Source organism: Salvelinus alpinus, chromosome 27 (assembly GCF_045679555.1).
Source record: "Salvelinus alpinus chromosome 27, SLU_Salpinus.1, whole genome shotgun sequence".
Classification (NCBI taxonomy): Eukaryota; Metazoa; Chordata; class Actinopteri; order Salmoniformes; family Salmonidae; genus Salvelinus; species Salvelinus alpinus.
In genome coordinates this window covers 28797586-28823139 of record NC_092112.1, presented here as the reverse complement: position 1 = coordinate 28823139, position 25554 = coordinate 28797586, and the positions used below count along the sequence as shown (strand labels likewise).

Here is a 25554-nt window from a genome sequence, read left to right as displayed (position 1 = left end):
CAGTAATACAGCTCAAGTTGATGCTACCCAAGCAGTAAATCTCTTTAGAAAGGGTTACCGATGGCAGCACCACAAATGCCATTATTAACCAACCAAACCATAATCACTCATCAATCATACAGGATCCCATGTGGTAATGTACTGTAAGTGTTACCTAGGGTCTTCTAACACGTTACAGTAGGTCAGTTTCTCCAGGAACGATACAATGTAGGCTACTTCTAATCAGAACTAAAACATGAGATGCCCCACGTATGCTTGTTGTGATAAGATCCTTTTTTAAACACACAACCAGCTGTCAGGTCACCTATAACTTCAACAGCATGCCTTATCAACAGTTGATAACTTGAAAAATATCTAAATACCTCATCCATGAAACAACCTTCATGGAAAACATATGACATTTGTACACCATGTTCCAGTCCTTGAAATAATACTGGCATGTGACATAAGCATAGTCAACAGTTGGTTGATAAACACAGACCAGGGCCTATAGTTACATATGACATCCTGTCACTGAGAATAACCCAGTCTTATTCATGTAGTGGCAAGCAAATTACATGCAGATTGAAACAAAGGGCTTTTATTCTGCTTTTAGAGGTTGTTTGGAGTGAAATTGTTTACGCAGATGTCAAATGAAACACAAGTCATCCAGAATAATGAATTCGGACACTCCTCGTGCCTCAACCTGCTCCATGCGTTTCAGTCTGTTTTGATGTGGACCAGAGGTCCCCCACAGCTGCATCCACACACAGCATTGAGAAATAGAGATGTCACGCTTTATACTGAAAAACCAGCATGTGGCAATTCAATCCCAGCTCTGATCACCCAGGAAAGAGAAAGCTGGTGGAACCCATTCTCTCAGCTTTCAAGCAGCTCGAACCATTCATTACACATCCCACTTCATTAGCAAAGCTATGTCAACATATTGTCTCAATAATGAACTGGGCAATTAACATACCTTATGGGCAGTTCAGTTTTTGTTTAAAATGTAACTTTGCACTGATAAACAAGGTAATTTTTATTTACAATGTCAGCAATCTTTCAATTATTTCAAAGCAACATCCAAGACAAACCTTATGCATGGATTCACGAGGACACAATTCACATGCTCCAGCCTCTGGCCAGGACAAGGTCTGCAGCATCAATCAGCCAGATAAATTATTATAAAAAATGTACATACTAATTTAATTTCACCCATAGACATACTGGTCAAGAGATCATATATTAATTCAAATCATTAGGTCAACATGCAACAATACTGAACTGGATCATAGAGCCTGTAAGGAATAGCCGTCCCAAGACTAAATCGTTGGCAGCAGTTGTGTGAGGAATCAGGGGTTTTGTTACCCTCTTGTCAGTCAAGCAGAGGATGTACAGTGCAAGAGATCAACGCTGTTGGAATGTTATCCTTTGAAATTCAAGAAGCGTCGGGAAACCAGGCTGTTCAGAGTCCTGAAATTTTGCAAAATTGGCACGAGTACTGTTCCAAAAATACAGTAGCAAGTTTATCGATCTATATACAATGTCAAAGCACTGTCCGGTATAACAGTGAGGGCCCAACCCAACAATGTTAACTTGCAGGTGGTGGAGTATGTCCGATGTCCGATATTGTCCTTTTACATGAAGTCATCCGAATCATTTCCATCCTGAAAAAGATACAATTATACATAATGGTCATATTACAACACACTGTCATATAACCAATTAATAGGCCAGTCTATTTCTGAAAAAAGCAGACTATACATCCGTTTAGATTGTTAATCAACTCACCTCATTTGTTGTCATATTGTCACTCGTCATCAGCGAAGAATAACTCCTATTAATGGACAATTACTGCGTGAGTTTATCATTTACATAAGTGACTATTCACAGTGTTTTGGGATGACAGACGAAAAGAGATGATGTAGCTAGGGTTGGACAGAGATAAGAGAACTTACTTGAGCTCATCCAGCTCTCTTTTCTTTTTTATGTCATCTTTATCTTGCTTTTTCAGATCTTGTATCTGGGCCTTCTTCTCGTTTCTCTCTTCCGTGTCTCGACTCTTTCTCTGCTGCCAGATCAGGGTATCGCTCGTCCTTTGTTTTCTCCAACCTGTTCACAATCTCATTAATCTTCTTCTCTACTGCCACAATCTTCATCTACAAAACAGTAGACATAGTCTAAATGATCATTTCATAAATATTACTAAAATAGAACACCAATAGAAACTAAAAACATATTAACAATGAAAGCTGAGACCTATAAAAATAGCCTAATAGATCCGAAAGTTACACAGATACATTTTGCCAGAAGAGAGAAATCACTGACCTCCTTGTGCCGATGGAAACCTATTTGGCCTACATCCATATCCCCTGTTTTCTTTAGGCTGGCCCATGGTGTGTAGACAACATTGATGTTGGTCATTTTACATCCTGAGTTAAAAGGATATCAACGTTTCCTGGAGAGGTTTATACATTACTATTATATTATTCTAATCAAACTCACCAGGCCAGTCAATGTATTACCTTGGATGCTGTTGTTTTTCACAAGCTGTACACAGTCAATCAAGACTTCCTTGGGAATATCCTCAATTGTCAGTCCCTTAGGCATTCTAAGGTACACATGGGCAGAAGAGAGTTCATCCACATGAAACCTGTGGAAATAATACAATTACTATTATAACAGCCATAACACCTCCATACTAAAATAATCAATGACATGCATATTACCACAGCACTATTAGCTGATATAGGACTACTGTACTATTAGTCTAGCTCTAGGGCCACCTGGTGGATATTTTTCAACACTACATAGAGTAGTGTATACATACCACCAACGGTCAGACTCATCAAATGGTCAAATCCCAATAATGTATCTCATGGTTTGAGTTACAAGAAGAAATAGATATGAGTTTATCACCAAATGTCTTCAGGCCATCCATATTTGATGAGATCTTCATCTAATAGTGAGAAAGCAGCAGATAGTAAGCTGGGTAGTCAGATCCGACCCGCTTCATTACAGCTGAACTAGGGTCGGACATGTCTCCTGTGTAAAGTAAAGTAGTCTGCATGCTTCCCATCCAAAACAGGTCGGAAGGTTTTTTTGGGCTGTTCGTTCACAAATTCTTTCTTGAGGCAAGACAAAGTTCTGAGCCGAAGTCTACGCCCCTTCCTCGGTCACTGGTCAACATCTGGGATTCTTCAATGAAGTGTTTGTCATTCAACGATATTTGTTTTCATGCACATTCGCTTGAGAAACACTGCAGATTTGTTAACTTACAATAATTCTGACTATTTTGAGGAAGTGTATACTGGCTACGGCATCTGAAGATCGCTTGAAAATAGTACTGTTTTGGCTAAGGTCTATTAAGGGAGTACGCAATCACACTCGTTACGTTCGCCAACCCGAACCATGCGGAAGCCTTAAGACACCGCAGAGCCAGCGTGAAATTTTGCTCGGAAAAAGTACCTCAATCCAGGAATGAGAAATGTGTTGTACTCCGAATTGTCCCATTATCCCAACTGTTACACTGAGATTAAGCCACTGCTAGTTTTCCATGAAACTGCCCTTTTTGTCCCCGTGCTAGGTAGCAGAAGCCACTCAACCATTTTGGAATTGCAGTGCCAGCCAATCAGCTCCTTTATTGTTCAACGCAACGTGCCATTCCATAATGGGTGCTATGGCTACTTCAAGGTCGAAAACGGCAGTTTACTTGAAAACTAGCAGTCATTCAACTTCCTGGTGTAACAGTTGAGATAATGGGACAATTTTGGGGGGATAATGGGCCAACGCATTTCTCATCCCTGGATGGAGGTACGTTTTCCCAGCCATGTCTCGCTCCGGCTCCTCTGTGTCTTATTCTACACAGGAAGCCTGTCCGACCCTAGTGCAGCTGTGAGCAAAATGTGTTGGATCTGCTGGCTAGGTAGTCACTTTGCTACCTCGCAATGCTGCTAAAACAATCTTGGTTTGTTACTAGAAAAACACTTCAAATGATCAACTACTTACTTTCATATTTGTCTTTCCCCATGTAGATAGTGTAGGGAGGAGTAACAACTAAAATAAAACAACAAGCAAAGGTTAATATCTCGAATTTGCTATATCAACAAGGCTTTGGGGCTAATTAAACAAATAATAGGATAATTTGGCTCAAACACTACTAGCTACAAAGTAGGGTGTGGATAACAGAACAGTCCATTCTCAGAATAGGACAACAATCTGCCATCCTCCACATAATGATTATTCATCATTAATGCCTAGCTAGCTAATCCAACACGAGCCCTTGCTCATGACCATTACACACAAGAGTCATTGGACGAAGGAGTCTTCTGTATAGGGGAGTGTTGTTAAGAGCCCCAACGCTCAATCTTACCATTAACACACGTCACTTGCGGTATGGTTTTGGAAGCATAAGGCACTTATCTTTCATATCAGTGAGAAATTATTTTGAAAAAACAAAAGGTTAAATTGATACACACCTTGATAGTGTTAGTTTTCCCACACGATCATATCTCCATGTTACAGCGCTTGTTTACAGTAAACAGACAAGCAGCGACCACATGTGCTAATTAGCTATCTAGCGTGCTCAGAAAACCTGTGCGTAAGCATAAGAGCCAATTTATGCTTGATCATTAAAATGTGGTCGGAGACTCCGTAAGGAGGGTGTGACGCAATTGCAGAGCCCCAGAGGCACGCAGAGGCCAAATTGAGCTCTGTACCAATGTCCTGTGTGCCCACCGCCTCCCAAAACTGTTTTAACAATGCTGTGGGCTCAGTATAGCTCCCCATTGACATGATTGGTTGATGGTAGGTGGGAAGTCCTGTATAAACACAAACTCACTTCCTTGACAACAGCTCTGCTCCGCGAAGCATAACATGCTGACCACACCGCTCATGTACGAGCATTGCAAAATAAATGTACACATACATGTTATTCAATCATTGCACCCACATTGCTCACGGGAGTCAGCAAGTATCTGCGTGGGCAAGCGATAAAATATAAATTTGTTCTATTTGTGACACTCAACACGCTGCAAGTCCGGTCTCTCCCATCTCCTCATTGGTTTTTAGGTACACCGAAGGTTACGTATGTAACTACGGTTATGTGAGCTATATGGATCACTCCAATATATTGATATCACTCTGCGGCAGAGGGATACATCCGAGGTGAAGATTTACAGATTTACTCCCGTGTACACCTGTGTCACGGCTGGGGTCCGCCCCTATATATAGACCCCATGGCCGCGACACATGTTCTCGACATAATTTTTATTTTAAGGCACCTCTAGCATCGTGGAGGATTGGAGTGATCCATATAGCTCACATAACTGTGGTTACGTTTGGTTACAGTTGTTTCACTATATTGGATCACTCCAATATGTTGGTATACCCGTACCAGATTTAGTCGGTGCTAGAGGGACCTGGCCAGCCAGCGTCAAAGTCCCAGCGCGGGACCGAGACGCTGGGGCCGTCAATGTGGAAGGGGGGTCCCGGCACAGTACCCGGAAGGGGAGGCAATGCCCAGGACCGCTGAACCAACCGCAGAGGGAGGTGCCACATTTACCCGATAGTACCTAGCAAAGGTGCAAGAGGAAGCCCAGCTGGCCGCAGCACAGATATCAGCGGGGGGCACTCCTCTCAGTAGAGCCCAGGACGCAGCCACATCTCATGTTGAATGGGCCACCACAGATCCCAGCAGTGGCCTGCCAGCCAGGCGGTATGCTGTCGTAATCGTGTCCATGATCCAGTGAAACAAAGAGCTGGTCTGTTGTTCTCACTGACCGTGTCCGCTCCCCATAGGCAGCCAGTGCCCTCACAGGGTCGTAAGCAGACAGGACAAAAAGGGATGTTCACATGCCTGTCTGACAGAACCTTCGGGAGGAATGAAGGGTTTGGGCGGAGCGATATACACTTTCTCCCAGGGTCCATTCGGTAGCACTCAAAACTTACTGAAAGAGCATGGAGCTCACCCACCCTCTTCATGGAAGTAATCGCTACCAAGAAAACCACCTTCATAGAGAGGTGTTTCAGGGAGGCAGACTCCAACTGTTCGAAAGGCGGCTTTGTCAAACCTGCCAATACCACATCCAGATACCAGCTCGCCATTGAGCGGGTCCTAGCTGGACGCACGGGACGAACCCCTTTCATAAACCTGGAGATCAAGGGATGGTGCCCCTATGGCTTCTCCATCCACTCCACATGGCAGGCAGATATAGCGGCCAAAAACCCTCTCAGTGTAGAGGCTGCCAAGCCCTCATCGAAGCAAGACTACAGGTATTGGAGGACATACTGCACCCCGCATGACTCGGGCACAACCTCAATACCAGTACACCAAGAGCAGAACAACCGCCAGAGCAACTTGTATGCCGTGGTTGAAACCGGCGCCCTTGCGCTCTGCATGGTGTTCATTACACCCTCCTGTAGTCCTAACATGGACCATTGATGCCGTTCAGTGGCCAAGCCCACAGACTGAGGCGGTGCGGCCTCGGATGCCAGAGTTCCCCCGACCTGAGACAGCAGGTCCGGTCTCAAGAGAAGTTGCCAAGGTGTCCCAGACAACAGGGACAGGAGAAGGCTGAACCAGGGTTGTCTGGGCCAGTATGGGGCCACCAGCAGCAGACGATGCTCTGCCATCCTGGTTCTGTCCAGCACAGCCTGGATCAGGGGAAAAGGGGGGAATGCGTAAGCTCCAGCCCTGGCCAATCATGAGCCAGAGCATCCAAGCCGAGGCCCTGGTGGCTCCGACATGGAGTACCACAGGTGGCAGTGTGCATTGTCCAAGGAGGCAAACAGGTCCACCTGCGCCCTCCCGAATTTGTCCCACAGGTGCTGCACCACCTGGGGATGTAGGCTCCAGTCTCAAGGTCGCAGGCCCTCCTTCGAGAGCATATCTGCTGCCACATTTAGGATGCCAGGTACGTGCGCTGCGCGTAGAGATGCTAGACGTCCCAGAGAAGGAGACCGGGAGAAGCGGCCGAGGAAGGGTGTGTCAGGTGACCTGCCAGGGCCCACCTCTCCTCTGGCACCCCGAGCGCATGGGTCCCCCAGGTACGTCCCTATGTTGGTGACGGTGGACACCATCACACCTGTTACAAAGACAAGCCATAAGCTCAGCCAAGCCAACAAGGCCATGGAGCAAGGGTCCAAAGCCCTGGGAGAGCTTATGTCGTGACCCGCTTGGAGGAATAGGAACCCGGTGAGGGATAAATTACCCAGTACCTCTGCAAAAACCAGGGTAGACCCGTGGGAAAAACAGGCTGTTGCTTCACCTCACGATGTGCCCCTCCCCGCTGTCAACCCTTAGCATGAAGAGATGGGGCAGGAGATGGACCCCACCGTCGTTCAGGTGCAGGTGGGTGGCAACGGTCCGTCTGCCTTGGATCCGGGGCCTGAGGAGGCGGCATGAACCGTCTCAGGGTCTCCTGGTCCCCACGAACCTTATCGGTCTGCTCTAGAATGTCAACCCTGGGGTGATGGGAAAATGTGCTCTGGGGAGCAGCTGGAAGATGGGATTGGGCCAGCCAAACATGGATCTGTGCATAACTGCTACAGTAAGTGTGTCTTTTTTAATTTGAAGGAGTCTTTCTCGCTGATCAAAGGGACATATGTTTCAAAAGCCATATTGCAAACTATGATTATTGACGTTTCTAAACGTTAAAACAGCGTCGGGATTGTAGTTCACATGAGCCAGTCGTGGGCGAAACTAACGTTAATGGCTGAAAACTGTAGGGAGATTATGTGACATGAAAGCTCTCTCACAAGACATCAAACGTTGCTAGTTAACAAAATGATTCAAGAAGATTCTCTAGTTAGTTCAACTGCTAACTACCTAACGTTAACTAACTATGTGCGAGCTAGCCAGCTAAAAGACAAGATCAGCTACTCACCTGCACTCGTGAAGTAAAACACCATCCTGCATGAATCGAAGCAACTTTTTCAAACCTGAAAATACATGTGCACCATAACGAGATAATCACAAAGTTCGTGATAACTGTGCTGAAAGTTGACACGGAAGTCGTCGCTGTTTCCGCTTAAGTGATGTTGGGTAACTGTTTTGCAAAGTGGCGCGCGCTATTCAAAACAGTCTGTAAAAGAACCGCGGGGAAACAGAACGCTGGTTGTGGCAAGCAAGCCACAGTTCCACAACTTTCTAACTTTGTTACGTTGTGGATAACGTCTGCTTGGTATGTGTTTGTGAATAAAAAATGTATTTGATTAAAGTCAGTTAGCAAAAGTATTTAGATGGCATGACGTTTTGATTTTGCAAGTCAGCTACTCTTAGGGTGTATTCATTACGTTTTGTAACCGTTTAAGAATCAATCGGAACTGCAAACAGCGAAACTGCGAGGGACCTACCGTCGTAGCAAAACGTAAACGGTTTCTGTTGCAAAACAGGCATAATGAATACACCCCTGTGTGCACTTCAACTCTGTAAGCTAAATTAGCTAACTTATAAGAATCCTGTCAGGCACAACAACGAGTATCTAGCAACTTCTAGCTAAAATTAGTTTAGTAACCTTTTAGTGAAAAGTTGCTGACAAGTTTGATTACTTCACGTTAGGTATGTCTGCCAGACAGTGTTGTAGCGGGGTATTTATGGCAATCCATGATGATCCCGCCAAATATTATTCACTCAGCCACTGAACCCTGGCTGGCAGAGACTGCGGTCGTCACAAATATTTAGCGTCAAGATATTTAACAATAACTATTCAATGTTTAAATGACATTATGTTTGCATTTCAATTATAATGTATTATTGTTGTTATGGTAACTGATTACGCATGGTTAATACACTGATGCTATTTATTCTTCCAGTGAAGTTAGAAACATGATGCCTAGTACAAGGAAGCACAGGTGAGTTACAAGATGTGTATTAGTCCGTCATATGTGTTAAATCATTTACTAATCAATCAATCATGCATATAACATTGACTAACATCCGTATTATTCTACTACAACATTTTTAGTCTCCCAGCCGAAAGGCCTGTCACGGATGGAGGATCTACCCTGAAAAGAAAGTCTCCACTAAAGAAGATGTCAGCCAGACACCAGGAGAAGGAGAACTGCCCATCCCCTCAGAGATCACCAGCTCCATCTCCCCTAAAGATTGCTCGGAAGAGAGCCTCTCCATTCCAGCCTGCTGTGGTTACAGGGTCCTTCTATGGTAAACGCAAACCTTTGTACCTGACACCCCTGGAGAGGAAGACGCTGAATGAGACCAAATCACTGCCAAGGCTGACCACTGTGGATCCGTATGGAATACTGACGGATGCTGAGAAAAAGAGGATGATTAACAGTAACAAGGTCAAGAAAGTGGCCGCTGTACACAGAATGATGACTAGCTTAAAGGGAAATGGCAACTTCAAATCAAGCCTGATCAATTCCTCAAAGCCTAAAGCACCCACCAGCACAAAGCAAGTGGAGCCGAAAAAAGGCATCCCCTTGACCTTCGGAGGTTTAAAGTCTAAGCTCAAGCCTAAGATCTTCGTTGGGGCTGCCTTTTTTAGCACAGGAAAAAAGCCAGCCTCCATGTACAAAAAGTCTGCCCCGAAATCTACCAAGCCAGCTTTGAGTTTTGAGAAAACAAATGCTCTGGTTCTTGCATCAGAGGGAAAACAAGAAAAAAACCAAAAAGCCCCATCTCCAAAGCAATGTGCTGTTGTAGTGAAGAAACTGCAGGAAGAGCCGCAGTCTCCACCCAGTGTCCAGGATTTGCCAAAGAGTCCAGAGTCACCCGAGGCCCTGTCACCCAGAGCTATAGCAGAGAAATATGGCATGACCAAGGATGTCAGGATTGTGTTAAACTTATCTTTGTCTCCCACATGTTCAGGGTCCCCAGAAATAAACACTCAGGTGAGCTGTATATCACTGGAATCGTGTTTAGTCTGAATCTCAATGTCTGTTAAACCTGTGGGGAAATAATTAGCAAAGCATAGTGTATACATACTACATTTTATTATATTGTTCTTTCACTGTTTGTAGGAGGATTTTATCACGGATGCAGGCTCTCATGCAGTGTTTGATCTCAGTGATATTAGCCCATTAACCTGTATCAGCAGTCCAGTCAAAGGTAGTTTTTTTTTTGTCATTGGTCAATTATCATTCATATGTTTTCACTTCAAATCAAATGTATTTTTTATTTATGATTTCTCTCTCCCCTTTAGACTCCTTAGCCGATTCTGTAGAATCCTCAGCTGTGTGTACAATCTTTGGCTCTGCATCAAAGAGGTAGGCAAAAACCACTTCTGTTTATTTTCAGCTAAAATGGTTTACTGCCCTCCAGGGATGAAATTATTTACAGTCTCGCACATGGTCAAATAGTAGTAACTCCACACACTGTATACAGGAGTGTATATGCATTTATCATAATGTTTCCTTTCTCCCTGTAGGCCCCAGTGGAAGGCAGCTCAGGCCTCTCCAATGAATTGCAGCACCCCCTCGTCCCTTGGTCACCCCATTCCCTCTGCTGCTAAAGAGAGGAGAGCCAGGAAGAAGAGAGATATGAATAAACAGGCTGAGGCTGATGATCAACTCATCATTGTAAGTAAATCCTTTGATGGACAGATGAATGGATGGAAATGTTGATGATGACTGTTACCTCTCTCTCCCTGCCATCTGTGAGCTCTGCTAATGCTCTGTGTTTACCTCAGGATGCAGGCCAGAAGCAGTTTGGTGCCACCACGTGTGGGTCCTGTGGCATGATCTACAGTGCAGACATCCTGGAAGACAACTTCCAGCACACACAGTTCCATAAGCGTTTTCTGGGCAGTATTAAATTTGTGGTGCGTATGCCCAGGCGTTTCCTCCCACACACTGATGTGTACAAGTTGCCTTAAGGATGTTGCTTTTAGAGTGGCTCATTATTTTTTCCACAAAAGCTTAGCCAAATCCACTGCCATGGTTTAGTGGGGCGAAAATGTAACTGACCACTCTCTCTTGATTTCCGACGGCTGCTTAATCAATGTTTCCTTCTCGTCCCCAGGGCTGGAAGAAAGAGAGGGTGGTAGCAGATTTCTGGGATGGAAAAATCATTCTGGTTCTACCAGATGATCCAAAATACGCTGTCAGAAAGGTACTGTATATATAGTTACGAATCCGGACAAATATATTTACACCCATGCACTTTTCTTAAATAATTCCCTTCTAAAATGGAAGACCCACAACCTTCAACAGAGACAGTTTTTGGACACTGGGTTGAACATTGGTCTACAAAACTCCTTGCGCACATTCATGGCCCCCAGTAACAGAGGCAGCAAAGCAACCCCACAGCATTATCAAACCTCCCCTTTGTTTGATTGTAGGGGGGATGTTATTTTCATTGAATGCTTCATTTGGTCGTCAGTAAACGCTGATCTTTATTGCCAAAGAGCTCTAATTGTGTTTAATTGGTCCACAGAACATTTCCCCAGGATTTAGGCTTGTTTAGGTGGGTTTTTGAGAAGTTCAATAAGGCTTTCTTGTGCCTCGGTCAGCAGTGGTGTTCCTATGTTTACCAACGGCGAAATGAAGCATTCAAAGAAAAGATCACCATCCTTCCAGTCAAACATGGGGAAGGTTTAGGTAATGCTGTGGGGTTGCTTAGCTGCCTCTGGTCAGCAGATTATCAAGGTGTTTTGGATTGCAATGTTCAATCCAGCGTCCAAAAACTGTCTCTTTTGAAGGTTGTGGGTCTTCCAGCCGGACAACAACCCCAAACACACATCAAAAACACAGAATCGGTTCAAGAAGCGCTGGACTGTTCTGTCATATCTATAACCTGAGGTGAGAGCTGAAAACAGCAGTTGGTGGAGGGCACAACCTCAAACATTGAAGAATTAGAATTGTTCATGCTTAATGTTTGTCAGGCAGAAGATGTGAGGCAACTTGCTGACAACGAGTTGGGCTTCCAACAAGTGTCCCTCAGCTGCCCCAGCCAGGCTAAAACCTATCTGTTTGTGAACAGTGACAGGATGGTCGTCGGCTGCCTCATTGCAGAGCACATACGACAGGTAAAAACTATTTTCTCCTGTGCTGCTAAACTTTTGCGCTCTGTTCAAATGTGTCACGCTCCAAACATGGTAGGTTTTTCAGTAATGGATCAGGAGTATTTTACCCGACTATGGTGACGTAAAGGCCTGTGATAATGTTACTTTCCGGTCGCGTGCTTGCGAAAGATGAAGTTTGATTTATCAAGAAATTAACAAATATACGCTCAGATAGAATCAGACGTGAGCTTTAGTGCACGGTCATTTCTGCTGTCAACTCTGCATTCATGAGGGCCAGTGACGCCTCATTGCAGAGCACATATGACAGATAGGGGAGCACTGGAGGAGATTCAATCAGGTCTTTGTAAACACACTTAGTGGATATTCTCACTTTCTAACTAGGTGTAGTTTGTGAGTGGATTGCTATCTTACAGGGATATTTAGCTTAGTGACTGATGAATGATTGGGCTATCTTGCCCTTTGTTTCCAGGGCTTCAGAGTGCTGGAGCAGCCCGAGCAGACTAAGGACATGACCAAGGAGGATTTCATGGAGCACCACAGGGTCTGGTGCTGCTCTACCACCCCAGAGAAGGCCATCTGTGGGGTCAGCCGTATCTGGGTGTTCAGCCTGGCCCGTAGGAAGGGCATCGCCACAAGGATGCTCGACACCGTCCGGTAAGAGAATTATTACAGGTTGGGTAGTGCTAACTTGAGATAAATGGATGTTAATATAAGGGATGTGGTCTGCACAACAATGGAAAATGTGGATAGCTACTGGTTTGAGGGTGCATTAGTTTCAGTGATGTATAAATTGAGTTATTCCTGATTTAACCAGGAAAGGTCATATGCCATTTTAATGAATGTATTTCTGTCATTTCAGAAACTCCTTTATGTATGGGGGCCACCTGACCAAGGAGGAAATTGCTTTCTCTGACCCTACCCCAGACGGCAAACTGTTCGCCACAAAGTACTGCGAGACGCCTGCGTTTATGGTCTACAATTTCATTGGTTAAGGCTGAAATGACATTTGACATATTTTGGTCCTTTAATGAGTACGTGTTAAACTTAAGAAAATATACATTTACATTATCACACTACCGTCATTAACATTTAATTAATTTTAACCCCTTTTAAATGGACATGCATCCATCATTCGTGTCACACATTTTAAAGCCCATTTCATAGAGAATGATAAACTGGACTATATGTAGTAACTTACTTTGAAGAGATGGTGATTGATCTCTTCTACATCTTGTATATAGTTTGAATAAAATCTTTACCTCTTATCACACTTCAGAATCACAATTTCTTGGAAAATACATGTAATGCTGCAGTCTTCTAGTGAAACAGGTGCATTTTGGGTAGAGTAGTTTGTCAGCAATAGAACTAACCGTTATGTGCTGCTGCTACTTACAGAAATGCATTGTGAGCTAAATATCTACTGAGCAAAAATATAAACACAACATTCAAAGATTTTGGGCTGGCGTTGTTACATTTGGTCTGCGGTTGTGAGGCCGGTCGGTACTGTCAAATTCTCTAAAACGGAGGTGACTTATGGTAGCGAAATTGACATTCTCTGAAAACAGATCTGGTGGACTTTTCTACAGTCAACATGCCTATTGCACGCTCCCTCAACTTGAGACATGTGTTGCAACAAAACTGCACCTTTTAAAGTGGCCTTGTCCCCAGGACAAGGTGCACCTGTGTAATGCTCATGCTGTTTAATCAGCTTCTTGGTATGCCACACCTGTCAGGTGAATGGATTCTCAAAGGAGAAATGATCTAACACATTTGTGCACAACATTTGAGAGACAAGCTTTGTGCATGTGTTCAGATACCATTTCAATCAGGCTAGTCTTAATGAAGATGAGCATTAAGCATATTAATTTAATTGCATGATCATTAACAACCTGTTTCAGCTGAAAATTCCTTCATCTATTTTACATTACACGTTCAGTTTCAGATTGTGCTGCACAATGTATGCCCACATCAATTTGACATGAACACATGGCTACACATGACACTACTAAAATGCTGAAGTAGTAGTCTTTAGAAAAGCGGCTTCCTTAAATTGTTTCATATCAATTTACTCAGACATTTTATTTACTACATTTCACCTGAAAAGAGTACAGGACAGGATATTGCATACATACAAGTCAAGACAAACAGGAAAGGTTTCTGGATACGAAAACAAGACTAGCCAACATTACAGTATGGTTTGAATGAGATGAGACTAGTCTAACTGATCAGTCTATGACAATGACATTGTTTTTGTTGTCCGCCTGCATGTTGGACTCCAGAACCTGAACTATTTGGGTAGCTGAGGGGCGTTTCTGTGGATTCTCCTCCGTGCAGAGACAGAAGAGCTCCACCATTCTCTGGTAGGCTCCCCCAAGACTCTCAGAGTCCAGCGCCGGTCGGGTGCCCAACTTCTCATAGTAGGCATCCTCAAAGTCATCCTCAAAGTCATCCTCGTCCATTGAGACATCTAAAAGGGTAAATATAAAAGTTCATTGTAAAATTACTTTTAACAATCATTGAGCAAGTGATATTGTTTGACAGAACTTATGGGACAAACATTTGTCAAAGAGTGACAAATCTCAGATCTTATGAAATAATTATCTAAAACAAGTTAACGTAAGAGAAATAGCCTTTTAAAAAGAGCTCTAGATTCAAATGCAGCCAGAGTATGAGAACTCTCCTTACCCTCCTCCTCACTGTTCTCCATCTCCAAGTGAGGCATGGCCAGAGTCATCATCTCCCACAGGGTCAGTCCGTAGGCAAAGATGTCTGCCTTGTCCGTGATCACGCCTCCCTCTTCCAGAGCCTCCTTGGGCTTCCACGGCTCAGTGCCAACGTACTCTGCTTTGGGGTTACTCACTGAGAGGCAGAAACAGGAATAGGTTTAAACACGTTATACAGTGATTGAAGCCAGGGTTTTTAGGCATATTGGGCGTTCTTACATTTGACCAACGGTTTATTTATGAGTATTTGTGGTTCTCAGAAAATCCCAAAATAGAATTTAAAGATCTTAAAGTTGGGAACATGTTTAAGAAACTATTGAAGAATAAAGAGGAATGTATTTGCTTTGAAGCCTAAATAACAGAAATGGAGGTATTGTAAACATTTTTGATCCCCTTTCATTTTTCTTGCCAGTGTTAACATCTCTTAACTATAATTAATCACACATTGCTCAAAGCATTTACAAGCAAGCTGCATGAAAGGGTGAAACTATTACACATTTTTGTCTATATAAAAGTATTAATATGTATTAAACAATGTTCTAGCTTTCTGCATTTGGTTTGAGTTAAACTAAACTCTTATTGCATTTCACTTGTTGACACCCGGAATGATTCACCTTTGCCTAGGCCTACAGCCTATTTCTGAAATACAAGAATACATAAACTTGTATTGATTGTGCCTTTTTCATTGAGCGGTTCCATGACCTCATGAAAACAGGCATGGTGTACTTGGCAAACCACCTGTACATGTTTGTTACTCTATACCCCTCCCTACAGCATCACTACCATGAATTCCCAGGCTGTGTTTATGAGAAAGCCCTTGGCATTCGTTCCATTAGGCTCATGACATGAGTGCGTGCAACATTGTGAAAATCATCTACAGGCTACTTTGCAGGAACAACAGATGTTTGGCATTACTCCCAGAGTCCTAAACCAGGCTAGTAGGAATGCACTTTGTTAAAGTCTAATCAGTGTTTACACCAGACTAATTTCTCAGGTTCACACTAACAGTGAAAAAGGCAGGTTGTCTGACAACATGGGGAAACGAGGCCTAACGACTAAAATACCAAGTAATGCCTATTTTCCCCAGTGTTTAAGTGCATGTATTCAGCTCAGATGCTGACATCTACCTTTCATATTCTCATCCAACTGCAAGGAGACTCCCACATCGCAGATTTTGACAGTCTCAAAGTCACCCTTGATGACAACATTGCAAGACTTCATGTCGCCATGTAATAGCTTCTTCTCGTTGTGAAGGTACTGGAGAAAGTGGGAAAAAATATATACATTTCAGTGTTTCCTTCCTATATTTCTATAACAATTGTACAGTCATGTGTTTGACTCACATTAAAAGATGGAATAACATGAAGCATCTGGGAACAATGAGAGGGAAAGAAAACAGGAACATAATTGATATTTAAGGGGATTTTCATGGTGGCTTTTAAAGTTTATTTGGTCATAGCTAGGCAATGAATCTACACTCAGCAGTGACACTTAAAAAAACACCCCCTCAGGGGATTACAGAACATTTGAAATCGTGAACCTGAAATTGTTTTTGTAATAACCAATAAAGGAGAAACTCAAAGACCCTTCACCACATGTCTGTATTCACATCAGAGGAGGATTGAGTTGGGGAAAATGTATAAAAGCAATCTTCAATTACATTTGCTTACATGACCGACTGCCCCAAAGCATGAGAAATGAATAAAGCCCATCCATATCAATTAGCCTATCTGGATAATCACATCAAAACCTATACAGTTTACAGTACTCCTGGTATTACAGCTTTCTGTTTACAAGCACTTTCAATTACCCACCCCTTCCGGACCTAGACCAGGTGTAAACTGGGTTCAAAAGATGAGTATGAGGTTACCTGTAGGCCACGCGCCACATGCAAGGCCACTTTCTCAATGGTGGCGGCTGGATAAGCCTTCAGGCCCTTCTCTCTTCTCCACTCTATCAGGTCATTCAGGGACTTCTCCCCACCATACTCCATGGCCAGGCACTTAGAGCCATCATTGGCAGTGGTGAAGGCACGGAATCCTGTCAAATCATATGGCTGTTAATACGGATATCAAGAACCAAATATTGCATGGACTGGGATTTGTTCAACACAATCTTTATAATATGTACAAGTACAGTAGCTCTTTTCATGTAGAGTATAGAAGGTCATTACACTGTAAAATAAAATATATATATAATTCATTCTTACCAACAATGTTTGGGTGCTGCAGACCTTTCAGGATATTTGCCTCGTCACAGAGTCGTCTCTGGTAGACACCCACCTGCTTTGAGGCACATTTGTTGTTGATCTTTTTGACAGCCCATGGAGACAGGTTCAGTTTACCAACTCTAAAAAAACGAGCACATGGGAACATGGTCATGACTCGTGACACACCAAAACCATGGGTGACATTGAAGAAGCTAAACAAAACAAACCTGTTCATAAGATACACATTCACCCCAGTTCCACATCCCAGTTTCTTCATGAAAGGGGAGGCAGGGATGGTTATGGGAGTTCTAGGACTGGCAGTGCTACCAGAGAGAAGGCTCTTCACCCTGTCTGGTTTGCAGGGCGTTTTGAATCCATTCACATCACTGGCAATAGTGGAATCCATTATTTTCTAGATCTGTGAATAGAGATGTAAAAGAGATGTGACAGATGTAAAATAATCGTTCAATGCTAGCACAGCTGACTGGCTAGCTAACGTGTTATCTAGGGCTAGGCCACTGATCTAGGCGAACTTTTTCCCCATTCATCGACGGTAATGCCTTAACAGTAAGTTACATATTGGGCTAGGCTAACTTCAACAACCGTCAGTGATCTAACGTTATCGCAGGGACCCAAAGTTAGCGATCATGCTAATTTACTCAAACGTGCGATTATGATCGTTTTATGTAGCTACAGCATAATGGGATAAATTCACAGATTATTATTTCTTACCAATTTCTGTCTTGCAGCTAGCTATGTCTTCATCCCAAAACCTGCAGAAAACGCGCCCAGTCTTCGTTCAAAAATTGTTTACGTGGGTCAAGTACAGGCGCGCTAGAAGGACAAACGGCACGTCTGTCAAATTAAAAAGCGTTTTTAAAATATGTAATGAAAAGGGAAAGTGGATACCTAGTCAGTTGCACAATTGAATGTATTCAACCGAAATGTGTTCCGCATTTATAACCCACCCCCTCTGAATATGTAGCCCATAGATATATACAGTGATTGAGCCACAGGAGGTTGGTGGCACCTTAATTTGGGAGAACAGGCACGTGGCAATGGCTGGAGTGTAATAAGTGGAATGGTATCTTGCCATCCCATTTGCTCCGTTCCAGCCATTATTATGAGCCGTCCTCCCCTCAGCAGCCTCCACTGCTCAGATTGAGCCCACCAACTATCTGAAATACAGGTCAGTGGCATGGACACACTGTTTGGTGTATAATATAATGTCATGTAGCTTCCGGTTTGATAACAAAAAAATATATATATATATTCAAGTAAAATACATGTATTACACCAGCAGAGGGCAGGCTTAGGAGCTAAATAGAGAGGTATGTTGTTTGTGTGGACCTTCACAGTCTATGGTGTGGACTGTGGGCATATGTAGATGCACCAAAGTGCTTTAGCCTACATTAAACATCTTACAAACTTATAGTGCATGTCATGACCACAGGTTATAAATAGGTAGATGTGACCACCAGTGGTGTGCTGAGCAAGGAGGATGGTCCTGTGGTACGATAATACACCAGATTCCAAATCAATGAAGGCCTACTGTAGTGCACTGAAATGTGAGATTCATGCGGAGCCAACTTGTCAAACCTGTGTTGTTTATCTCTCTTATAAACAAAAAATAAACAACAATTATGTTCATTGCATGTGTCTCTTTTTCTTGACTGATATGGTGTGTGTTCTAAGGGGAGAAAAGACAGCTTTGGGTATGCAAATGTTCTGCACTCTCTGACTGTTTACGTAAGTAAAAAAAAAAAAGTTTATTTATCTTACATTTTCATGTTTGGGGCCCGAACCCTGGACTCTAGTGGCAGAACAGATTTCCATATTTTCTGCAGATCAAGGGACAAATCCCCTGTTTAATTTGTTATTTAACCAGCCACATTTGAGCAGATGTCTGCTGCAGCCTACATGTGTGTCTGAAATGATCCCAAGCACAGTTGAGGCACACGTGTCTTACCCAATTTCTCCACATGTGCATACATACAGACATCACCATAGCAATGGGCAGACCATGTCCCAGCCATACTGCCCTTCCAGGTGGTACTGCATGCTGTTTAATCACTGGTGGGAAGGATTTCAATACCCTAGTTGTTTCCCCTCTTTCCTTCAGCACTATATTGTAGAAACATAGTTTAATATGAAGACAGTGCATTGTTGCTACATGTTTTGGTTGTTTTTATAGACATGTGTTCCTTGGTCAAACCTCAGTGTGGGCTCTGGAGGGGAAGAAAGAGCTGTCCTCAGCTCTGCTCAAATTGGGTGGAATTGGGGAAATCCACAATTTAATCACTTCATGCATGTTTTCAATGTCAAATGTTGTTCTGTATACATGGTTTATTTGTCCATGGTTTTACTTGAATAATCAACTGCATTTTGACAATTTCTTGCTTATTGTTTAACTTTACATTAATTTGGATCATATCCAGTGTACATATGTTAATCAATTCTGTATATGGACATGTCGACAGAATGTGTGTGTTCCAACAGCAGCTTCATCTGAACATTCAGACCCAGGATGGAAGACGGTTCAGGAAATCCAGGCCAAAGGCCACCGATAACTCTTGCTAGTTTACAATAGCAAACAGCGGCTGTCAAATCTTTCTTATAGAGATGATCCTGTCCAGAATACTCATGGGAATATGGGGGAGTTCTGGAGGGCTCTGGGGTAGCAGTTCAAAGTGCAGCCTTGGAACATACTCATTTTTTAAAAAGTTACACATCAAGCAGTGCTGATTGCTGGAACTGCCCTTTCTGAGTTATGTGATGTGAGCCTGCTCTGAACAATGTGGTTTCTTTCCATAAATGAACTGAAGAGATAGTTATTGAGCCCACTACCCCTTGCACAAAATCACTGTAAATAGATTCACTGATTGCTATTTCAAATCCTCATACAGAGCTGACTCAATGTGACAGTCATGGATGTTGATGCTAGAGAGGCCTTGTGGGTACTATAGAGAATAAGAGTCCAATGGTTCCTTTGTCCATCTGTGAATTCCACTGAAATATCTCTTAACAAATATTGTCCTCATGTCATACCTCAAATAAACAACTTGGTGTTGTTTGTCATAAAACCGAGGGTAGAAAATAGATTGATACAGTACCAGATGCTAAAGACTTCCACAATCAGTGTATGAACCTGGGTGTACCAAAGACCCAAACATTTGACATGATAAAATGAAACATGTGCTATTACCTGCTATAAAAGATCCTCCAATAAAAGTTCAAACATGTCGATTAAACGCATTTTCCCCTCACTCGTGATCCAGGGTCTTTGTTCTCGCTAGGCCAGGGGTGGACAACCCTAGTCCTGGAGTGCCGCAGGGACTTCATGTTTTTTATGTAACCGACCTGGAAGACCAGGTGTGTTAAATTTAGGCAGTCACTGAACTGATCAATTAGCTCAGTTGATCAGGTGTGGTGCCTAGTTGGAACAAAATCCTGCAGTACCTGCAGCACTCCAGAAACACTGTTTCCTTCCCCTGCCCTAGGCTCACCATATGCTGAGGTGATCAGGTGATTCTCCAGCAGTCATTTCTATATCCGTCCTCCATGTGGAACCACTTTTAAGGTAATTGTTTCTCAGTTGTCAATCCAGAGATGCCATACCCAACTTCCTCTCTCCATCTTCACCTGTTTTCTTGATGTAGCTACTGCAGGGTTTCCTAAACACGGTCTTCTGTACCCCAAGGAGTGCATGTTTTGGCTTTTGCCGTTGGACTATACAGTTGATTCAAATAATCAACTAATCATCAAGCGTTGATAATTTGAATCAGCTGTGTAGTGTTAGGGCAAAAACCCTTGAGCTCCCGAGGATCGAGTTTGGGAAACCCTACTGTAGCTATAGTATGGGATAGGATTACTTAGCTTCATACTGAATTGCCTCTAACCTCATTTTAATACAAATAAATGTCCACATAAACAAATTAATACCATTTTATTCTTTCAACAGTACATGATTTCTTTTTTTTATCAGCAAGAAATATCAAGTTAAAAGTATTATCTAATGAACATATCAAATATTATTGTCACATACTCACTGTATTTATTTAAACATTTCATATTACATGAAAAAAATACTATACTATAAATACTATAGTATTCACTGTAGTGTTTTGAAGACTTTACTGTAATATTCACTGTAGTATACTGTATATTTACCATTAACTATAGTATAAATACTGTAGTAAAATAAAACTGTAGTATATACTACAGTTTTTAATGTAGTGCTTTTTAAGAGATTACTGTAGTATTTTCTATTGTGTTTTTGTTTTATTATCTTTGACATACGTGGAGGCTTTGTCCTTGAGGAAATCTACTGGACAAGTACTATAAAGATCACATTTTCAATAACCTGCATGTAGTTAGGACTGGGGTCTAAACAGATAATTCAGCACTTCTGTTCTTTTCTATAATCTGTAGGTAACACAATATATGGTCTATACTTGGCATGTAGGTTTCTCACTTATGGGTGGCACAAATTGGAATATGGGGGAGGGGAATGTTTTCCAATTAGTTACCATACCCACAAAGTCAAAATTGGCTATAACGTAAAAAATGTATGGGATTTTTTTTGTTGCTTCTTCATCTAAATTTAAGGTTAGGTATAAGGTTAGCAGTGTGTTTAAGGTTATGGTTAAAGTTACGGTTAGGTTTAAAATCACATTTTAGGAAGATAAATTGTAGAAATAGGAGGGGCTTAAGACTATGCGGCTGTGGTAACTAGTGACAACCGAGGGGAATGGGCAGGGTATATGCTAATTAAATATTGTAGTATTTAATATAGTTTAAAAAAGTGTTGTGTTTTTGCCGACTGTAGTGTTTTGGCGGACATTACTGTAGTAATTACTACAGTGTTTTTGTTGCGGATAATACTGTAGTATTTACTATAGTATTCTACGGTATATTCCAACATTCTCTAGTAAGTACTACCACACACGATCGAGGGATGTTGCAGTGTGTAGTATAGTATTATACGGTATTACAGTTTACTACAGAATTTTATAGTAAGTGCTGTAGTATTCTATAGTAAACTGAAGTATTTTTTCATGTGGACTGGGTGTTATGACCAGCACAATCGATAAACAGATATTTACACTCCTCAAACGTACTTATTAAATCTTGTCCAATAAAAGTGGTGGTTAGACTTACAGGGGTACCATGGTATAATAAATCAACCAATCTTGACTTCACATACTGTAGCAATTATAGCATCCTGGTATTTGATAGAATGTTCCTAAAGTGGGAACCTGGGTTTGTGGTCCCAGTTATACAAATCAAAATTGTGTGCAGGCTGCTCCCTTGTACTTGAAAAGGCATTGCATGACAGTGATGAATTTACAGAACAGTTGAAGATCCATGCAAAAATGACCTCTTATGTTCACAGACTAACTGCACTCTAGTTGAATATTTGAGAGTGGATTATAATAGTAATGATCACATACTGTAGGAATATGTATTTCTACAAAACAAGAATAATTTCTTTCTATGAAAATAATTCTGAAGAATTCCAATAGAAAATATTTGGTATAGTTTATTTTCTGTTTAAGGACCTTTCCCAATCTGAGTGAAAATATACAAAGAGGGTAAGGTGTTATCTTTGACAGTTGTCACATACACCAGATAGGTGCAGTGAAATGTGTTGTTTTACAGGATCAGCAATAGTAGTATGGCTCCCCTGGAGCAAATGGTCAAGTGCCTTGCTCAAGGGCACATCTACAGCTGTTTCACGTTGTCAGCTCAGGTATTCGAACCAGAAAACTCTATAGCACTGGAGGCTGGTGGGAGGATCTATGGGCTTGTTGTAATGGCTGGAATGGTATAAAGGAATGGAGTAAAACATTTGGTTTCCATATGTTTGATGTCTTCGATGCCGCTCCATTTATTCCATTCCAACCATTCCAATGAGCCCGTCCTCCTATAGCTCCTCCCACCAACCTCCACTGCTCTATAGCACTCTATAACACCTCAATAGCACTTGTCTGAGTATGAACCTCAGTGGATGAAAGTGAGGACCATGTCTAAAGGGGTGCTGCTTCAATGCTCCAAATGAAATACTGAGAGATAGTCCAGATTCATGTGGCTCAGAGTGTATCAAACCTAGTCCTCAGGACCTCAGCACATATCTTTGCATATCCCAAAGCAATATTTGTCTAGGCTCATCTACAGAAATCTATGATGAAAGATATCATGCTCATGGCAACACTTGATTTACATTTGAAAGTGTATTACGTCAGCGGTTGGTTTCGCTTATTTCACACAATAATCTATATTTCCCTGTTTCTTTTCCTGTGATAAACCTCAAGTCGTTGTGCATGTTTTACCATTTCATAAAAATGTTCCCAAAATATAAAAAGCCATCTACGGCTGTAATATGTCTTACTTTAGTCCTGGTTTCCATACATAAACCAAGTGTTAGTCTCCAAACCGCCCCTGCAATTGTCGATGAAGAAAGAGGCATCTTTGGCTGCGCTCTAACATAATCAAAATTAGCCAGTTGAAGGGAGAAGAATGAACGAGAGAGAGAGACTCTAAGTCATGATGATAAAAACCAACGCTTGGCTCTACTGGGGCCAAGCCATACATCTATTTCAAATGGCATTAGTTCCCTTTATTTTCTTTGTAATCGCGTCATCTGCCAACAATTGGACAAACATTTGTGACTGACCATTTTTAAGTTGGTCCTTTATAGGCACTGAATCTAGTTCAGCTATTGTTAAATATACTTTACGTGGACAAAGTCGGCCAAGAGGCCCTAAAGGGGTCTGAAGTCAAATCAGTTGCCCACAGCAGTGAGTGGGTGTAGGGCGTCAGAACGCAGCCCCTCTGCTCTACCTCATGCTGCCTGTCATCTGCAATTTAACTCTGCAGTTTAAAACTGAACTCTGAACTGAGTGGGAGTTAAAATGGTGGGTGTTAGGTGTTGCATGTCACCCCCGCATCCTCCACGTGCCCACAGTTAGTCTTTGCCCAGCCTGAGAACTTGCACTGGTGGATGGTGTCCTCATTCCCAACACAGGCCACATCATCCATCCAGATGAGCCCAGTACCTGTAGAAATAGACAGGGAGATATATTTGTATATTAATGACAGAGAGAGAGCGAGAGAGAGCGAGAGAGAGAGAGAGTGCGGAAACACTTTAGTCAAGATTTACCTGACAGTGCAGGTCACTCCAGTACTTACAGAAACATATGGTTTTCAACTGAGATTATAAAGGAGGGATTTAGAGGATTTTTTCAAAGAAATGTTTCATATTTTTTTATTTCACCTTTATTTAACCAGGTAGGCCAGTTGAGAACAAGTTCTCATTTACAACTGCGACCGGGCCAAGATAAAGCAAAGCAGTGCGACAAAATCAAACAACACAGAGTTACACATAAACAAACGTACAGTCAATAACACAATAGAAAAAATCTATGTACAGTGTGTGCAAAAATGTAGAAGAGTAGGGAAGTAGGCAATAAATAAGCCATAGAGGCGAAATAATTACAATTTAGCATTAACACTGGGGTGATGGATGTACAGATGATGATGTGCAAGTAGAGATACTGGGGTGCAAAACAGCAAGAGGGTAAGTAATAATATGGGGGTGAGGTAGTTGGGGGTGCTATTTACAGATTGGCTATGTACAGGTACAGTGATCGGTAAGCTGCTCTGACAGCTGATGTTAAAAAGAGAGTTGCATGGGGGCAGCCAAGTATCAGGCTCTGATGTTCTATTCTTTCTCTCAAATCACAGCCTTTATCTGAAGTGAAGAGACTGTGATAGCAGAGTATGGTCTGGCCATACTTAGTCTCCTCTCCTAGCTCTCCTAGCCCCTCAGTCTGCTGAGTAATTCATCACACCAGTCTCCTCTGAGAGCTCTTGGAAGCGTTAATGTGAGGCAGATATCTGGCAGAGGGATGAGAGCACGCCGTGTCTCCACAAACACAGAGGTTCTGGAGACTGGAGCAAGCCTCTCCTCTCTCCCGTCCACAGGCATCAGCTAGGGTAGCTAAGCACCACCAGAGAGGACCTCTGGCATGGAACCTCTGTCTGAAACTGGGTTTATTGTTGTATCAATTACATTGAAGACAGAGCTGGGAGGCCGACAAACAAACATGACACCACCCCCCAGCGCCTGCTTCTTGATCCAAATTAAAATTATTTCAAGACCCAGTCAAGATCTCCAAGATGGCTTAATAAAGTGTAGCTGTCTGAAGAATGAGGTGCAAAATGAATATACAATGTATAAATGCACCTTAGGAATTCCATTGTTCATGATGAGTTTGGAGTTACAATGGTAGACTTGGGACAATGAATTCATCATGCGCTTTGAGAAGAAAGGTCATGTCATCAATCAGTATGTAAATCTGATAGGAATGCATTTGTGTGCTTGAGGGCTGGATGGTTTTACACTCTGTCTATTGTTCTACCACTGTGCTCTTTTTGGGATCTAAATTACCTTACTTGCCAAATAAGCAGGTTTGAGAAGTTCACTAACATAAATCAAAGACATAGGATCTTAAATATATGCCTAACATAACCCAACTTGGTTTGATCTATAACAACAAGGTCTAATATACAGTATATCAAACCAATCCACATAATATATGTTTTTAAGATGCAATATGTCATATGAATGTCTCTGTCCCAACAAAGGTTCCCACAA

General features: G+C 42.3%; 3 protein-coding genes and 1 pseudogene across 7 annotated transcripts in view; 1 reads left to right on the top strand and 3 right to left on the bottom strand.

Moving 5' to 3' along the window:
- Positions 1–564: 564 nt before the first annotated feature.
- Positions 565–8008, bottom strand: LOC139556316 (coiled-coil domain-containing protein 25-like; annotated as a pseudogene).
- Positions 8009–8012: 4 nt separating this feature from the next.
- Positions 8013–13228, top strand: LOC139556314 (N-acetyltransferase ESCO2-like). 2 transcript variants are annotated; one of them, XM_071370134.1, is made up of 11 exons: positions 8013–8162; positions 8794–8832; positions 8946–9831; positions 9961–10048; positions 10143–10206; positions 10368–10518; positions 10629–10760; positions 10961–11050; positions 11823–11966; positions 12433–12617; positions 12823–13228. In XM_071370134.1, the coding sequence occupies exons 1-11, from the start codon at positions 8017–8019 to the stop codon at positions 12953–12955; spliced, it is 2058 nt and encodes a 685-aa protein (XP_071226235.1). In that variant the 5' UTR covers positions 8013–8016; the 3' UTR covers positions 12956–13228. The 2 variants fall into 2 exon arrangements, with proteins under 2 accessions (XP_071226235.1, XP_071226236.1); XM_071370135.1 differs by lacking the exon at positions 8013–8162 and adding an exon at positions 8209–8539.
- A 795-nt stretch (positions 13229–14023) lies between these two features.
- LOC139556315 (lymphokine-activated killer T-cell-originated protein kinase homolog) lies at positions 14024–20247 on the bottom strand. Of its 4 annotated transcripts, none has more exons than XM_071370137.1 (8): positions 20101–20217; positions 17628–17729; positions 17123–17313; positions 16896–17035; positions 16557–16726; positions 15814–15943; positions 14649–14822; positions 14024–14430 (listed from the first exon to the last, which is right to left on the bottom strand). In XM_071370137.1, exons 3-8 carry the CDS (start codon positions 17299–17301, stop codon positions 14189–14191), a joined length of 1035 nt encoding a protein of 344 aa, XP_071226238.1. In that variant the 5' UTR covers positions 17302–17313; positions 17628–17729; positions 20101–20217; the 3' UTR covers positions 14024–14188. The 4 variants fall into 4 exon arrangements, with proteins under 4 accessions (XP_071226238.1, XP_071226239.1, XP_071226240.1 ...); XM_071370138.1 differs by having other exon boundaries at positions 17628–17750; positions 20101–20211; XM_071370139.1 differs by lacking the exon at positions 17628–17729 and having other exon boundaries at positions 20101–20247.
- Positions 20248–23513: 3266 nt separating this feature from the next.
- The window catches only part of LOC139556313 (scavenger receptor class A member 5-like), a 63149-nt gene continuing 61108 nt past the window's right edge, over positions 23514–25554 (bottom strand). The window contains exon 9 of the mRNA XM_071370133.1: positions 23514–23953. Coding sequence (XP_071226234.1) covers positions 23820–23953 — 134 coding nt within the window. The 3' untranslated portion in view covers positions 23514–23819. The remainder of the gene's footprint in view (positions 23954–25554) is intronic.